General features: G+C 37.8%; 1 protein-coding gene across 17 annotated transcripts in view; it reads left to right on the plus strand.

The window, feature by feature from the left end:
• The window catches only part of pde7a (phosphodiesterase 7A), a 34,061-nt gene that overhangs the window by 4,993 nt on the left and 9,925 nt on the right, over positions 1–19,143 (plus strand). For 3 of the 17 annotated variants that reach the window (XM_084398255.1, XM_084398254.1, XM_084398256.1), the window contains exon 2: positions 14,849–14,909. In XM_084398255.1, coding sequence (XP_084254381.1) covers positions 14,849–14,909 — 61 coding nt within the window. Of the gene's footprint in view, positions 1–1,553; positions 1,672–1,862; positions 1,957–14,848; positions 14,910–18,082; positions 18,128–18,640; positions 18,674–19,143 lie in introns of those variants that run through there. The other 14 variants (XM_084398240.1, XM_084398249.1, XM_084398250.1 and 11 more) reach the window with 11 other exon arrangements.

Here is a 19,143-nt window from a genome sequence, read left to right on the forward strand (position 1 = left end):
AATATTTTCAGCAACAGTAGATGTATTTACTGTAACAGTAGCATTCAAGTAAGAAATGTAATAAACAAGTGTAAAAATAAAACACTACATAGATGTCACTGAACTAAATATACAATGATTCTTATTAAAGCTACTAAAGTTATTCAGTCAAGAGAGTGATTTTTCTCTTTGTCTTTTGTTGTTTGATTAACATTGAGACTGACAGCAGCAGATTTATTAGGCGGCCGTCACTTTAAGACCGAATGCACGGATCTAAATTGATACACCTCTGAACTTTTTACATTTGCTTAAGATATAAGCGACCGTTTATGTAAACCTTGCGTGTATGTGACAGTTTAAACACAATAAGACACAAAAGAGAACTTAGTTCAGTGCTCACATGCATAGTGACAGGCTTCTAGTGTGTCCGTGCTTCGGATGTTCGCGCTCAGAGCTTATGTCAGAACTTAACTGGCAAAGCTTTAATACGTATGCAAATAATACATTTTCGTTTGTCATGTGAGCATAACCCTACTGCGTTGCTATTGCTAAACATGTAATGTGAATGTACGTCGCGTTGTACGGTATTTAATTTGTAAAGTACACCATCAGCAATATGGATGGCATCAAAACACAGACTAAAAGCTACACAACAAAATTTTTATTTTCATGGTTTTAAAGCGCCAAACAGTTTGTCTGGTGCCAAAACCACATTGGGTCGTTCAAACAGAATAACGTTGAAAGCCACAGCGGTTTTTACACTATTTTTTACTAAAATTAAGAATGCTTTCTGCACAGATAAGACAAAGTGCCATCAGCTTTAAAGCCCGTCGTTCAACAGATTGCTGAATGTCACAAACGGTTCCTCAGAGTTGGAACGGTAATGTTTCAGAAGGTTATATGCACACTTTGCAGCCTTGTAGAGGCAGGGCAATTATCTTTTTGTAAACACTGAATTTTTGTGTTTGTGCAGTCATAAAACATAAGTGACTGTTGCAACGCTTGTGTGTGTAGGTGCCCCTCGCTGCTGTGTTTGTTAGGCTTCCAGTGCAGAGGGAGGTAGTTAAGCATGTGCCTGGACTCTGGGGGCAGTGGTTTGGGTTGCAGCCAACATCACAGATGGCCAGGATCTCTCGCTCTCTATCGTCATTCTTCTCTTCACTCTTTTTTCCCCTCTCAACTTCTCCCACACTTGTTTTTCTCAAACACGCTTTTTGTAAATGAACAAAACGAACGTCTTCCCAAAAGCCGAGGGTGTTGCGTTGTGTTATCAGTCACGGTCTATGTGTTACACATGCATGCGACTGAAACATACTTGAAAGAACAAAGACCTGGGAAAGAAAAAAAACGCCGTTCTCATTGTGTTTTGTATTGCAACATGTGTTTTCAAGAGTCTCGTGCCAGGTTATGATGTGCTTTCTAGCAGGTTAAGGCAGCTGTACGGTGCATGTGAGTTTTTTTCCCCTCCCGTGTCTCTGATGTGCGTGCGCTCGTGAATCACACACTTATTCATGTGCTGCATTACTTTACTGCGTCAATGACTTATCAGCAGGTCGACAGCATGTTTTTGCCATTTAGGCAGAGCCCGTTCCCGAACGCCATGTGAAGCATTGCGGCTCTCCGGTGTGTCCTCTATATCTGTGGGCTCTCGCTGACACCATTGGCATCTAGTTTGCGAGTGGAGAGCCAAAGGTAGATCACATCATTGTGTGTGTGTGTGTGTGTGTGTGTAGCTGGAAGGCCGACATGCTTGCTTGAAGTGCATTTGTTGGAGGTCATATCAGCCGTGTTTGGTGGTGCAGACAGGGTGAGGAGGGTTTTTTTTTTTGAAGGAGTTTGTTTATCTCACTCATGCGATAAGGTTTTTTTTGTGCCATGTTGTTAGACTGACGTAGTTTCAGGATGTGGTAAGAATGTGGAGGGAGCTGTTCGGTTTTCAGTATTTCACAACTTGCTGCTGCTGGTGTGTGTAAATTTGTGAGTAACCCTTGCACTGCCTAGAGTGCTTTCACATTCACCATTAACAGTCAGTTGCTTTTGCATTCGTTCAGAGTTTGTGGTTTCTGTTTTTTTTGTTTTTTTTTGTGGTTCAGGTCAGTGAGTTTTAAAAGATGCCATTTGAATTGAGGCACATCAGGATGGCGGATCTTGTGCATTAAAGTATTGTGTTTATTTAGAAGTGACGCAAATCTCCACCCTTGTTGACAGGCTTTCAGCGTTTTAAAGTTTTTCTTCTGCTTCCTTGATGTCATTTCCCTTACGTATGGGCCTCTGAGAAATGTAGTTTGGGTGGCATTTCTGCAAAAATGTACAGCACACTGTACTTTTCTTGTGCAATTCTTATTTATGATGTCACTCATTACTCCAAATCAGAATAATGGTTGTAGGTGATAGTGGTTTTTCAATTAAATTTAAGTGTTTTTTTATTTTATCTTAATATAATATATATTAATGTTGATTATTAATCGATTAATATATAAATAAAAAATTCTTTGATCATATTTATTATGGGTGGGTAGCATTTCTGAAAAAACGATCCCTTGCGTTGTGCTCTGGTTTGGTTTGTCGACTCCATTGTTGCCTCAACGTCATGACCGTTGAATGTCATGTCACAAATAATGTAACACTGATTCACTTCCTGTCACATTAATCCTTGTTACACCACAAAACGGCCATCAGCGAATTATGCTACCATCTAAGAGAGAGACTACTGGATCTGACATTAAGAACACCGAGATCTGTTACACAACGCGTTGAGAAGTTTAACTATAGAAGGGAAAGGCAACCACATGATGTTCCACATTCTGTTTACTGGTATTGCTTAATAGTTCACACAAAAATGTCATAATTTACTCACCCCCGTTTTGTTCCAAAAGTGTATGGCATTGTTCCTTCTGCAGAACTCAAAATATGATATTTTGAAGACTTTCAACTGTTTTTTTTCCCCATGCAATAAATGTCAGTGGGGCCCTAAACAACTTTGGACCCCATTGACTTTCAATGTGTAAAAAAAACAAAAAAAACACATTTCAAGAAGGAAGTCCTACAGATTTGGATCAGCATGAAGAAAGTGCAGGTGTACTTAAGTAATACGTTAGTTTATGTTGCGACCTGACCGGCTCTATAGCCTGTGCAGTAAAAACAGAGTTTATGGCTTGGCACTTACAGGAATGTGCACTACCGTTATCCAGCATTTCACAGCATGGTGTTATAACTCATGAGGACGCTTTGAATTTATGAGCCCTCTTCGAGGCCTGTTCCTTTAATCTGAGCGAGTTTAGAAGTACAATGTCGGATAAGGTTTAATGGGAATCTGTCTAGCTTCCTCTTTTGTTTGCTTGAACTGTCATGAACCCACTCCTTTTTTTTTTTTCTCTCTGCTGCAATTAGACATGAGGAAGAAATAATTTGACTATAAACTGACCGTTATCGCTTTCAAGAAAAAAAATGTGGAAACGTGCTGGGGGAGAAAAGAAAAAACATTTATATTAAGCAAAGAAAATTTTATTCCATAAGTAGACATTTACACCTGTTAGGGACCATGGATAGGCTTTAGTGTCAAAACATGTGGATGATTTTTATACAATGGACTTTAATGCAAGTTTGATATAAACACATTTTTATTAACATTGTTCCATGACAATTGAGCAGTCTGTTCATGAGTAATTACTTCAAATTCAAAATGGTATGATAGTACCTTTTCCATTGATATACATTTATTTTGAGAGATTCACAAATTTTCACTCAAAAAGCTTCTCAGACAGGAAGATTGTAAACGTGGTGCAGATAAGAGCTGATCGACAACAACTGTAATTAGACTTTGTGGGGCAGTCCTTGGAACAGAATCAAGATCACTCAGTAATGTTGAATGGGTTTTTCTGTCCGAACAGGCTGAATTACTTTGACAAAAATGAAGCCAAGTATATAAACCCCTGACTCCCCTCATGACGTGCTGTCAGGGTTTTTTTGTTTGGACCCGGGCCTGAGAGCCGAGAGCACGGGGTCAGGAACAGGAGCCTCATGAGGACCACGTCATGCTCTCCATCATTACACTTCCTGTGTTTGACTCAGGAATCCACAGCTGCGATGGCCCCTCTCTCAAGCGCTAGGCTCTTTTGCTCTCGAAATGCAAATACGCACATCGTCAGCTGTGCTGTTTATTAGACATGTGACCCAGCGTGCAACTCCCATGTCATTGATCTCACATTTACATGAGTGCCAGTAAGTCTGTACTGGGAGAAACATTCAAAGCAGAGAGGATGTTGGGTTTTGGACTCAGCGGTGGGGTTTTCCCGGGCTGTAAGCGAGGATGTTTAAATAGGAATGATATTCGATTGCGGTGCTCATTCCATGCATGCTATCAGCAGGGTCGAATGTGTCTCACTTCTGTGAAACGGGGCCATTAGTGTCTTTGAGATGCAAGGAAAGTCTGTTTTCTGTGACTGTGGTTTGCGGGGGTTCGGCTCATCCAACTCGCCGTTCTGCTATTTATGGAAATGCTTCTCCGCAGATAAATGTGGTGATGTCACTGCTAAGAGAGGCCAACTTTGGTCTGAGAGAGGGAGCTTGTGTTACACCTGTTCCTAAAATGAGTCCAAGCCACACTTAAAATCCCCAAACTTCAATCATTAGGCTTATGCTTTTGGCTCGTGCTTAATGGATTCACATTATTTTGTTGAAAATGACACTATTCTTCATTAAGGTCAACATGAAATGCTTTTTGCAACACATTTTATTACTGTATTGTGAATATTCAACCAAAAAGTTGCACACATTTTGGGGGGCAGGTATCCATGACTTTATGAATGAGTCATTGAATCATTGACTCACCTGATTAGCTCAAAAACGGTGAATCATTCAAGAACGAAACAAGAGTTGCTAAGATATGCAACTTTTCTGCTTTCTCGTAATAATTGTCATTGTCAGAATTGACAACGTTGCGTCTCAAGATCGTCAATTTGTTTATTGAACTGTTATATCAAATTAATATCACATTTTGCAATCATGCTGATATTCGAGAAAATAGCAGTCTTGCTCATTTGATATTGCTTAAATATATTATGTTATAATTAATATATATATGAAGGCAATTTATCTTGGAATTTGGACACCAGACTAACTTGCTTGTTAAGCTTAATGGAGTGCTATTGCCTATTAAGTTAGGCTGGCTGTATTGAGAGGTTTTAAAATGGTAATAGTGGTTTAATTTCACAGCGGTGGCAAACATTGCAGAAGTTTAGGACCAACACGATCGTTACCTGGCTGTCACCAATTAAGGCAGGTCTGGGAAGTGTGACTGTGGTGGTTGTGACAAGGGATGTTGGAGAGTGGGAGGGGCTTATGCGGTCTCAGAGAATTATTAAGAATAAGTTGTTGCGCACACAATAAGAATTGATTGAGAATTGATGCCACGAGCCAAATTTAAACAAAAGCAAAAAATATAAAATGAAAAAATGTATTGCAAAAAGGGCACTTACGTATGTAGTCAGAGGCCAAAAGGGCAGGTTCTTGAGTGCCACTTGGGGTCTATCTGTGCACAGTGAAAGTGATTTGCATATAAGTGGTAGTTAGATGCAAAGAGTTGAAAAATTCACCCAAAAAGATCATTTCAGAGGTGGAACATGTTTGTATGTTTTTTGATGAAAAACTGCGCGAAGTTGAACAGACTTTTTTATTTTTATTTTTATTTTTTTGAATTTTGCACTGATCAATCATTCACATTAAAGCATGAACGTTTGTTAAAGTTTTAAGTTCGTTGATTTGAACTATTACAGTTAAATTAATGCAGCAATAAACGAACACAGAGTAATGTAGCCTGTTATTTGATGGTCTGGTACTTGAGTAAAATTGCAAGTTAAGTTTGCGTTTTCATAAGCGTTAAAAACATCAATTATCCTAAAAAATTTAAAACATTTAAAATGTTATATTCATAATAATGGATAATTTTCCTCTTGTGACAACTGTTTCACACAACGAGTAGTTTGTTTATGTATATTAATGATAAATTATAGTTAGCAAAATAATTATAATTGCTTATATATAAATAATATAATATGTAATGTGTGTGTGTATGTTATTTTTATTTATTTATATATATATATATATATATATATATATATATATATATATATATATATATATATACATATACATGCATACATACATGCATACACGTGCACACACATATACATACATATACACATATATATATATATATATATATATATACATACACATACATACATACATACATACATACATACATACATACATACATACATACATACATATAAACTAGATGTAAAATAATAAATAAATAAATCTTGCCCCAAATAGAGACTTATGAAGACCAGGTTCTTATGAGAGGTGAGTCCTTGAGGACTGCAAATGAAAATAAATATGCTTCATGATAGTGATAGATTACAAGGTGGCTGAGAAGTTTAGAAAATAAAGCATACAGTCTGCTCTCTGCACTGCTGATAAGGAGACTCTAACATGCTCTCCTGCTGCCAGCCCCTCCCACCATGTGCGTCAGTGGCTCTGCTGGTCTGGTTGGTTGTTGCTAGGTGGCTGTGTGTGAGAGTGTGTATGAGAGAGAGAAAGAGACATTTAGGGCTAACACGGACAGTTCGTTTAAGTGTGTGTGTGTGTACAACTAAGACAGCTGCACTAAGCTCAGCACACATTCTGTCTGGGCCTTGAGCTGGTCTCCGGTCATCTAGTCGTGCACACATGCGAACACACGTACGCAAATCCATACACCCACACACTGACATACACTGCAACACCTGCACGAAAACTGACATAGAGACTATGATCCACAGTTTTCGCAAGGTCCAATGGGAATAGCTCTGATTTGGTCTATAATCACGGTCCTTGTCAGATGGATTTTTTCTAAGGTAGGTTTGGGTGGGTTTCCTTGTTGGCTCAGCTTTTATTACACGATAACCTTTGACAACTGTTCGTCTGTTTTTTTGAAGCAAAAACCGACTGTAAATAGCCCCAAACTCTTCGTCTAGAAATCGAAGTGAATCAAGAACTTCAGACTTACAGAACTTCACTTAAGTTACTCACGTGGGGCTCGCTTATTAAGTAGTGATTAAAAGTCAGTGAGGAAACCCCACCGAAATGCACACAGACCCTATCGCCATGGCTCAAGCCATAGCAGTCACCTTGGGAAGAGCAAATTAATTGTTTGGTTTTGTGTATTTGATTTGCAGAATGTCTTACTCTTGCTTATACCACCGTGAACATCTTGTGTAGACTAATCAAAACTATTTAGGCTTTTGAAGTTTAATTCTGATATGGTAAAATGTGTTATTTTGTTTCAGAAATAAACACGGAGGCGGCAATGCTTGCAATGCTCGCATTAATTTGTCATTCGTTAACTTGTTAAAGTTGCAATAAAACAGAAGTAGGGACAGATCTTCTGTATTGTGATGGACAAATTTAATGAAACGGATTATCGAAAAAGATGTAGGATCAGGAGAGGCGTTTTCCATCGGTTGTTGATTGGATGTGAGCATGTGGTTGATTGTAAGAAAGGGGCGGGGCTTAAGCGAACGAAATGATTGGAGAAGTCCAGATAACATCAAGTTTGTTGAAACAAGTCTGTTTCACTGGAAGATAGATGAATGAAATTGATTAAAATTTGCATGGATGAATCATTCACAATGAGATTAATAACATGCATTTAGAAAATAGATGGGGTACATTTTTATTTATCTTTAACTACATCCTCACCCATTGCGCAGTGGATTATGCAATATTTTGGCTAATCACACTTTAATCTAAAAATGTACTACTATCTGCTCCGTTTTACCATATTTAAAATGATTTTCCTCAATTATGTGCTGAAGTTGACTAGCTGACTAACCTAAGTGGAGGCGAAACGGTTTCAGTTTGTGTAGTTAATTCTCATGTCTTGATTTATAGACATTTACACATGTTGGTCTGGTCTGACTGGTTATTTTAATAAATTACAAAGTTCATCTTGAACGGTGTTTCTCTCAGGCGATCCATGCGGTAAACAAAGAGGAACAAAGTGCTGAATAATTTTCCCACTGCCTTTTCCTGGACTAGTTTAAAGGAAGTGGTGATGGTGTTTCCCCCCTGTTTGAAGGCCTCAGTCGAACCTCCAGCGGGAGACGGTGGTGTGGAACTGAGTCCGCTGTGGTTGTGGCGTGTTACTGTGAAGTCTCTTGGTGAATTGATTGGGCTCCATCCCTCTTCACACAAGCCTTTAACTTGTTTCGCATCCAAACACTGTGTCAATAATTGGCTTGTAGGCCTGCTAACCTGTTCAAATAGACCTCTCAAAGCATTGCTAAAATTCCTCAAGAGCTTCATAAAAGGTGGCAATCGTGCCTTTTACCACCATCAAAGCAGTCCCTAGGTTAGCTGTAGCAAGAAGTACATATATTTATTAGCCTTTGGACACACAGATTTGATAATTAATGGTAATCAAGTGGAGTTGGTAACATAAAAGTTGATGGATAACTTCCAAGCAATAGGTATTATGAAGTTGGCAGTTTCTGAGTAAACTTTGTTATCATACTGTGGTTCTTTTGAGCAGGACATCTGGTTTCCCAAATGGAACGATTAGCTGTAGTTGCACTACAGTCACTGCAATACTTTTAGTTGCTTTGGAATAAAATTATTACTTGAGTAATTGGATTAGTCACAATGAAAGGAAAGTTGCACGAAAAAAAAAAGTATTGTGATGTATATCCGAGCGTAATGTATGGAAGCTTGTTTCCGCCACTGAATAAAATAAAATAAAAGCTAATTGCGACTTTTTATCTCACAATTCTGATTATTCTCAGACTTGTGATAAACAAGAAATTTCGTGTTATAAAGTCAGAATTGAGAGACATAAATTCGCAATTCAGACCTTTTTTATTTCTCGCAATTGCGCGTTTATATCTAAATTCGGAGAAAAAAAAAGTCCGAATTGTGAGATAAAAAGACGCAATTATCTTTTAATTTTTGTTCCGTGGTGGAAACAAGCTTCCATAGTAACAGGTTATTGAAAAAGAAAAAAATCTGGCCAGCTACTTAGTTTTATCCATTGTTTGTTGATTGGATATTTAGATGTGGCTGTTGCACCAAAAATGAATGCGAGCTTGCAGTTGATTGTAGGAAAGGGCCTGGGAATTAAGCAGGGTTACATGATTGGAGAAAGTCAGCATATGACACCAGAGAGAAGTCTAATGTTTACTGGAAGATCGAGTTTTGATATTTTGATTAACAAGGTAAAAAACAACAAAAAAACAAAGTATACATGGATAAATTGTTCACAATAAGATCTATAACATGCATGTACAAAGTTGATTGGGTGAATCTTTATTTTATTCTGAATTAAATGAAATATCTAATATCAGTTGATACCAATACATTTATATAATGTTTGATAACTGTCATGGTCTTGATATATTTTGCATTTCCACCTGAAAGATCTTTACAATTACAGTGGATCAGACAATGCTGAAAGTGTAGTTGGAAGTTGGAAGGTAAAAAGGCACGTCAAACATTTGACATATTAAACTATGTAAATGGTGACAGCAGTTGTTTGTCCGCATTGTGAAACCAAACATATCACAATAATCCATCTTGTAAACAGAGTTAACGCCCAGGATTCATTCTAGAGATAAAACACGAAATGTTTTGCTTTTACGTAATGGTAGATAAATGGCAGATGTTCACAGATCTCATTTTCTTGACTGCTTGTCCAGTCATGAGCTTGTTTGTTTTATTACGATTAGATGAAGCCCATTCATTTGCTTTGTAAATAGCTAGTATCACGGAGAAGTAGGCGTGACAATGCATTTTTGAGGCACGAGATGTTGATCGTCTAAATAGTTTAGTTGTACATGTCTCAATGAGGTATTTAAGAAAGTTCATTGAATGACACATAAAAGAATGAATTGTTGAACAAACTAGCTGGATGGGTTTGAGTTTCAGGTTCGCCTCAGGCAATGGAGAGTCTTGTCAGACAGACGCAACAGTGTTTAGGCGGCTTTTTGAAACATAATATGGTTCAGTGCAGATTATTGTGGCTAATATGTATTCTGTAATACATATTTTAAAGAAACTTACTGTAGTAATATAATTCAAAGCCTTTAACCCTTTAATGTACAGAAGAAAAAAATCTAGGCTCTGGTATATTTTTACTTCTGCCCAGTTATGTTAAAAAAATATTTTTGATTATACATTGTTACCCCCCTAAAAAACTAGACTGAGCATTGTGGGCGACATTAAAATGTGTTTAGACATTGTAGTAGTTAAAAAGTTAAAGAATGCTCATTAACCCCTTAACAGACAACTTTTTTTAATTGAGCTAGTTATTTAGCTACTCAAAATATAAATAAAGATTAAATTGTCCATGAAAGGAAGAGTGAAGACTGTATTTTTTTTTTACAGTCTATGGTGAAGACTGACTTTTTTTCTTTTTCTTGATGTGTTTCCTGTTGTGAGCTTAATTCAGGAAATTGTTCTGATATAGATTCGAAGTCAGCTTTCCTGAAATATCTTTGTCGGTTTTGCTAAACTCCCAATTGTATTATAATTTTTTGGTCTTCTAGCCTGCTAGCTGAAAGTCAGCAAAACAGCACAGACTGTCACGCCTCTCTGGCGTACAAGCGGCATTGGCCTCTCCAAGAAATTCAACTCCTCCGTTCCCGCTCCATGTCCGGCTGCGCTGATGCCGCTCGTGTGCTGAGCCCATATGGGCACGGCTGGGTGGTTTGTCATGCTCTGCTCAGCTCACTGGTGGAAATTACTCACACGCAAAAAACACCAAGTAATGTGTGTAAACACTGAGCTTGTTGATACTAAAATACTGCCGTGGCAATAACGGATGACTCGAGGCTTGTTTTTCACCGGCCTGATGGTGGTTATTGCAGAAAGGGGATGTCAAAGTGTTGTATGAGGGTTACTGCAAGGTACAGTTGTTTTTGTAGCCTGTATATTCACTTAGCAGTTTTACAGTTCATCTGTTCCACTGGTTATTAACTTAACTCAAAGCACTGGCATCAGTTAAGGCCTGTTCGCCTCGCAAACTGCAGACTAGCCTCCAGCAGCGTTAAAACCCTGACCGAATAGTGCTGCCTGGAGCTTACCGGACCCTCTGTCTTTCATTTTTAATAAATGCATTTTGCCACAGGATTACATGAGCATATTGTGCTAAAATCATCTTTGTAGTTGCTTCTCGCAGTCATGTGTAGGGTTTTAATGGCTACATACCATTGGTGTGATACTGTGTGTGTGTGTATATATTTATATTTATATTTTCACTTTTGAAATAAAGCTGAATGTCGATTAGAATATAAATTATTCTAATCTCTCTCTATCTGATGTCTGACATTTTTCATGTACTAAAATGTTGTTGTATAAGTATTTTGGTAAATACTGCTGTTTCTAATATGAATGATTATATTGATTCATATTAGTAAGAATGTTCAAATGTTTTTTTTCAATTCCTTTAGTAAAAACAGTGGGATTTTGACTAAATGATTAAACAACTTATTTATTAGCTTTATTATTATTACATTTTTTTTTAAATATGTTTACTCTATTTTTATTTGCAAAATATGTTGAATGCACTCGGCAACAATTGCTGTTTGATTGAAACAATTGGACTGAAAACCTGAATATAAACGTTGAGATATATCGTCGCATGGATGAAAGGTTCTTCAGCTCCATCTTCCAGTTTTAGTGACAGTCCTCTAGTTTTGTGCATTTGCAGTTTTATTGGGCAGAGGCTCGAGGCGCGGGAGGGCTGTTAATGGATAAAAATCAAGTATGCAAATTGGTTCAGTCCATTGACGTCAGAAACTGAATTGTATGCCATCTGGGGACACCCTGACCAGCCATCTAAAAGCTGCGCTGAAGTGCTTGTCTTTGTCTGCGTATGCACGTGTTCTTTTTGGTTATATGGCGGCACAAAATGTGCCAGGTCTTGTGTTTTCACAGTGAACCTTTCTCCTTCTCATCTTCTCATTTATGCATGTTTTTTTTAGTTCACATGGATGAGTACTTGCCAGAGACAAAGAAAATATGACATAGAAAGGTTGACGTATTCATCAAGTCCTCTCTTTCTCTCACAAAGCGTTTTATTACAAGCCCTTATGCTGTCCTCTAGTTGTGCTTTGTGCTAGGAGTGCCTGTAACATCTTAAAAGATAAACCTGTGCTACCTTTAAGAAACGACAAGTGCGAAAACTACGTGTTCGGCACACAAAGGCCTCTTTGGAGTACTGTGGGCAGGGAATGCTCCGCCCACCGCTCTCAGGCGGCCAATCACGCTCGCATCTGCATAATGAGCAGTGGTGCGACTCTGTTCATGAATTAATCTCTGAATGGCCCTGTATGGAAGTGTAATGAACAGGAGAACAGATTACACTGGACAGATGATGCACGCTTAATTCAGTGAAGCAAGCTTCTCCGCTCCAGCTTCCTCTTGCTGCTGGGAAATTGCAGCGTGTGTGTGTGTGTGTGTGTGTGTGTGTGTGTGTGTGTGCACTGGAGGCTGGGCTGGTAACAGAGTTGAGCTCACGTTTAACCCTCCAGCATGTGCGTTTCCCTCACGTGATTATAGAAGGATTGAGTCACAGATTGGCCAATCACTCATATTAGAGGCGTTTAGAGATATAGGGCAACTATCACACTCTTTCATTTACATGACTACTTGAATAATTAAAGAACTTAAATAGAGTACTTAAAGTGAGGACTCATGCCATTGTTTTAATCTGATATATATGTATGTACATGTTTAGGGATACTCTATTTATTGGATATTTAGATGTATGTTTTTTTATTATTTTTACATTGAGATTACCTTTGCTGCCATCTAATAGGGCTGCAACAAACGATTATTTTGATAATCGATTAATCTAACGATTACTGGAACGATTAATCGACTAATCATCGATTATTTCACCGACTAATCAGTAAGTTTGGAACGATTATTCAGCTTTTTCAATTAGTTAAAACACTGAGTTATACATATTCTAACTATAATATAAAAAAGAAAATCACTTCAGCTTTTGAAATGGTTGTTTTAATGAACTTTGAGCCAACTAAACAGGTCATTCTCTTTAAGTTTTCAGATTTCTGTCCAACTCCAATCACACACAAATGCTCTCTAAGCATTGTTTAAATATTCTGTTCTCTTTCAATAGAAAAAAAAAGAAACAAATGAATCAGCTGCATTACAGACAAACTTAATCTGCAAAAAATTATTATAAGAATAAAAAAATTGACATGACAATTGAGCTGACAGAGACATTCTCATTCACCTTTTAATTTACAGTATGAAAAAGTAACTGACATGATATTCTTCATAACATCTCCTTTTGTAAGTCTTCATGAATATGGAACAAAATACAGGCAAGTGATAAGACTGTAATACCTAATAGTGTTACAATAATAAAAACAGCCCTGACTCCTAAGCTCGATCAAGCTTTATTCTATGCAAAAATAAATCATCACATTACTGTAAATATATTATTATTGTTAATATTATTAATATTATTAGTTGTATTGCATTCTCTAATAAAGAAATTTACTGCTAGTTGTTTAGCTCCAGCTTGAGAACATTCACCTCTCACCGGCTCCTCTTGTTTCCTCTTTAGGTGCTTTAACATGCATGTTGTTGTCCAGTGAAAAGCAAGTTCCGCCTTGCATGTATTGCACACATTGCACACGACAGCATTCTTGGTTTGAAGTTTTGTGAAACTTTCACACACCTTGCTAGGTCGGATTCGTTTGCACTCACACGAAAAATGATATTAAAAATTCACAGACAACATATGTTCACATCCATGGCAAAATTCAAACGGGACCAGAAAATAATTATTTTCTCACATTCACTTGCATTGACGATTTTTCAACCTAGAGGTCCAGTGGGGTTAGCGGAAGGGGCGGGACTTACCAGCTCTATAGCATTTGTAACGGCTGCATTACACTCTAGCGCTACAGCGCCGTAGCGGTCAAATCGCGATATTGCAGGCCCTTACATTAGGTCACGTGAGATCAAACGACTACTCGACAACAAGATATTTTGTCAATTGTCGACAATGTCGACTAATCGCTTCAGCCCTACCATCTAATGTTCCCTTAAAGTTCATCTTTAAAAGACACCTTAGAATTTAGTAACACTGTAAATAGCAGCAAATAAAATGTTAGGAAAAAAATCCAAATAAACATCATACTATTTTTCATACTGTATGTTTTAATGTTGTATTTTAATTTAATTGATGCTGTTTTTAGTCAGTTTATTTATACAAAATACACTATTTTAATATCAGCCATTGATCAGTGTTTTATAAAATAATATTAATATAAAATAATTAGTGGATTATCAATATCGGTGTGTCCTTAAGTGTGTTCAATAGCATACTTGTAGATGTACTGAAATGTTGTTGTTACGGCACTTTGTTTGTTACCATGCTAATAAATGATTATCAGTCTTATACCATGATATTTCATTTTTCATCAGGAAGTTTGGATTGTTTATCTTTGTGCTGTTTCTATTTGTCATGGTGCTTTAAAACCATCTTTTTCCATTTTTAAAATCCCATTTACATTAAATCGGTTGTAAATGTATAATATAAAAGCATATTTGCATGGGATTTTTTTTTAACGAAAATGTAAGGTGTGTCAGATGACTGATGGTTTCAAAGAACAGCAAAATATGACAATGTATAAAAGAAAATAAACAATAGCTGATTTTCTTTCTTGAGGTTTTGGTGGTTATTTGAGCCTTATTTGAATATACACTGCTGAGCATTTGGCTTTTATATTAGTTTTTTCCCACGTGTTTGAGTAAATGCAAATACTGACGTTCATCTGCATCTCTTCTCCCACAGAGACGCGGAGCAATCTCCTATGACAGCTCTGATCAAACAGCTCTGTATATTCGCATGCTAGGTAAGCACCATCTTCCCTGTCTAATACACACACACACACACGCACTCAACCTGTAAACAAATGCAGACACAGGGTAGATGTACCACTCTGCACTGGAAGTTACTGAGCGCAGCACGTTATACGCCAGATTGTGTAACAGAGGGGATGAAGAGCCTCAAACATCAGTCAAAAAGCCGCTGATAATCTCGTCATTACATCCACAGCTTAAGTCATTCCTCAACTGGGAATTGCTTAGTGTTTCCCTGAAATTTTCTTTGATTTAATACTTATCAAACCCTGGCTCTGCCTGATTGCTGACCCTGGGGACCCTTTGAGGTTATAGGACAGCACTGAAAGAACTGAAAAGGCCTGATGTTTAAATGCTGCATAATATGAACAAACTGCAAATCGAAAAATTTACGTAATCCAATGTCAGATTAACCTATGAAGCATTTTAGGTTCATGCTTGTAGTCATTGTTTAATGTTTAGCAATTTTGATTTCAAGTAAATCCATCTCGTTTTTTAGGATATTTAGACAGTTTATGGGGAAACTAGACAAAGATACTGTTAAAAAAGTAGTTATATTGCAGTATATCATCACACTTATCGGCACAGGTGAAACTTTTAGTATTGCTTTGGTATTTTTTAAATGCAGAAGTATTGTGAATGGACAGCAAAATGCATGTGGAAATAATTTAAAGTAGATGGGGTGGGAAATGAAACGGAAGCAAACTGCACATATTTCTGCATTTATATATCACCTGGAATCAGTTTTTATTACTCTTTTTATGTTAATTTGTTTTTTTTTGATTGGTAATTATTGTATATTTATCACCTGGTTATCGGATATATTTTTAAATGAAGTTTTCCTAATTTAAAGAGATAGCAATAGATTACTGCACAAATATGTAAGCCTTCAAGAGCACTTTCTCTTTAACTGTGCATGTCGGAGAGTTGCCGTCTGCATGTAACAGTCGTGTTTGTTTTATTTTTTTAAAGGATAGTTCACCCTAACATGAAAAATCTTTCATGATTTACTCACACATGCCATCCCTGATATATATGACTGACTTTCTTCAGATAAACACAAATGAAGATTTTAAGGAAAATAATCAATCTCTGTGCGTCCATGTAATGTTTTGCTGTATTATTTAAATAATTATTGGTGAATGTAAGAATACTAATTTTAAACTCTTTTAACTATACACCTTCATTTCCAGCCAATTGTCCTAGGCGTTTACAAGTTCGGTTTGACAGAAATGTAAGTGCGTTATGAAGTTACGTGTTGCAACGTCCCTCTCAAGAACACTTGTATGACAGAAAACTGGTGATGATTTCTAGTATTCTTACACATTTCGCTTCAAAAGACATTGATTCATCCACTGAGGTTGTATGGATTACCGTCACGATCGCTATGTTGTTTTTTAAGCGTCAACCGAGCGACACCCATTCTATGGCATTATGTGGACTCAGAAATTTGTTCGTTTATCGGAAGAAAAAAAGTTATATACATCAGGGATGGCTTGAGGGTGAGTAAATGATGAGATACATTTTCTTCGGTGAACTATCCCTTTAACAATGTTATAGATTTATAATAACAATGTATTGGCCGTAATATAAGAATAATGATCAGAATTTCAGTATCTGTGCATCCCTAACAAATCTTAAAGGGGTCATATAATGGTACATGCACTTTTACAAGTTGATTGTACTGAAGTGTGTGTTGGCAGTGCCTGTACACAACCATCATATAATGATAAAAATCCATCCAGTGTTTTTTTTAAATCTCCTTATATATTTTCCCGTCTCAAATTGAGCACACGGTCGGACGCCCCTCCCACGATTGTTAATTGACAGCAGCGTTTCAACACAGACCCGCCCTGAGCGAGCTGTCATCACAGTCCGCATTGTTGATACGCTGGAGCAGAATGGCGTCTAAGCGATTGTGGTGTTCTGTTCTTGGGTGCAATAACGAACACAGCAGTCATTTTGATGTTCCTAAATCTGAACCGCTGAAGACGCAGTGCCTGAGTTTTGTTTTCGAAGGGAATATTCCCCACGATCAACGTCAATGCTCTCATGTTTGCGCGAATCATTTCTCACCAGACTGCTTTATAAACGAGGGTCAGTATAAAGCTGGTTTTGCTAAGAAACATTCCTGCCGAGACCTCATGTCAGTGCTTCAGCCCTGACAGTTGTACCTAACACTGCATAGATAACGTTATGCATCACTGGCAAGCCTACATTTACATTAAAAAAGTTTTTCATGACCATTAGCTGTAACATCAATCCGTCAATGAACTAACGTATACATCAGTAAATGCATAGCGTTCGTATCTCACTACTCTACCCTGCCAGTACATACAAAGATAGATCAAAGTGACATTACGTTAACCAACCATTCAGAAACGTCCTGTTCGAGCCTTAATTGTCGAACTTTTTCGGGCCCGTCATCTTGTTCCGGGTCCGACTCCGGTTCAAATTGATACGGTTGCACAGATGTGTCCTCAGAGACTCCCGCTGCCACTCTTTCTCCAAAATAGACCCTCAACTGTTGTCAAGGCAACACTCCACGTGTGTTGTGTCACAAAACGCCCCACAGAACAGAGGGGCGGGGTGAGCAAAGCTCATTATCATTTAAAGACACATGCACTTAAACGGCGTGCTGAAAACAGAGCTGTTTTTGACCGGGTAAAATTAGTGTTTTCTTACAATACTAATGAGAATTTTTTATTAAAGTATATTACAAACTTTTCATTTAGACCCTAAAGAATCATATTAACTTGTACAAAAATGGCATTATATGACCCCTTTAAAAACTTTGTGTGTACAGTACACCAAATGTGTTCTGTGTGATTCATCCTCGAGCAATTACCCTTTTGGGATGAAACGCATCAGAAATTATACGCATCAGAAATGATACACATCACGCCAGAATGCGGTGGTTTCACATACATTAAATCCGACTGACTGGCGTTTACACAATCAGACTAGTTCATCATGTCCGAGTTTACCACTTCCGTATGACTGCTTTGCTTTCTGTCACTGTACCATGAATTAGCGATACACTAGAAGAACATCTTAACCTGGAGTATCTTCACGTTCAGTAACATCAGCATGTAGCCAAAAACCCAGTAAAGCTAACCCTGACCTAATATTTGATCGTAATTTCTTTTTTTGTTTTGTTTTTAAGCTGTGACAAACAAAACAATCAAACCCTCATTCGTGTTTACACCAGGTATGAACCAACACATCTCACCACCAGGAGAGACAAACCCCCCCCCCCCCGCTCACTCGCTTTCACGGCCTATCCCTTTAATAACTCTTCCACACCATTCCTCCTTAAAGACCTGCATCAGTGGGCACAGTGTAATCAGTGGCATTTCTCACGTTAAAATGTCTTCTAATTATATTTGTGGGTCAGGAGATGAGTTCTGGTTGCGTACGAGAGGTTTGGCGCAAAACAAAAGAGCGCACTTTCGGTTCCATAATTTGGATGTGGTCTTGCTTCCTCGACCTCTGCGGCTTTTCTTCTGCATGTCCGAATAGCTTCCGTCTGGTTTTTATTTATTTATTTAAATGTCTGATTCGCCTGTTGCATGTGTGCAATTGTGCTACACACTTGTAAGGTCGGTCCGTATCTATTACTGTTTTTGTTTTTTTTCTGTTTCTTTTAAAACTCATGTTTGTCTTATTCATTTTAATAGTGTTTTTTATGTAATTGTAATTCACAGTTTTGGTATTTTGATAGGGGCTTGTGTAATATTCAAACAGCTGTTTTCAAGTAAGTAAATATACTGGTGGGAGGCTGTTTTATTATTTGTTTGACTTATTTACACGTTGACTACTTTTTTACTGCACATGAACTCCAATCAGTAGTGACTGACATGTCGGAGGCTGCCATTACTCAGTAAAAGTTTATGCGTACCCCCTCCTTCTCCCTCTCCATGCAAATACACACACACACAGCCAGAGTTTGATGAAAAGGCCTATTGAATGACTTTTTAACAGATGTGACTTTAGAGCTTTGGCCAGCCTCGTTGAAGTCCCTCTGATTTCCTCTCCATTCTGTCCTGGGCTGAAGCACAAGCTTGTCTTTCTTCCATGCGTCCTCCTTTGCTCCTAGCCGTCTGAATACTAATGCATAAGTCCCTCTGGCATGGCGATGCATGGTCTTGTCCCCCTGTCTTTCCCTGTTCCACATCCATCGGCGGTGTGTGTATGTCTGTGTCTCTGTCCCCCTGTAGCCAGGCC

This window comes from Rutilus rutilus, assembly GCF_951802725.1.
Source record: "Rutilus rutilus genome assembly, chromosome: 24".
NCBI classification, from domain to species: domain Eukaryota; kingdom Metazoa; phylum Chordata; class Actinopteri; order Cypriniformes; family Leuciscidae; genus Rutilus; species Rutilus rutilus.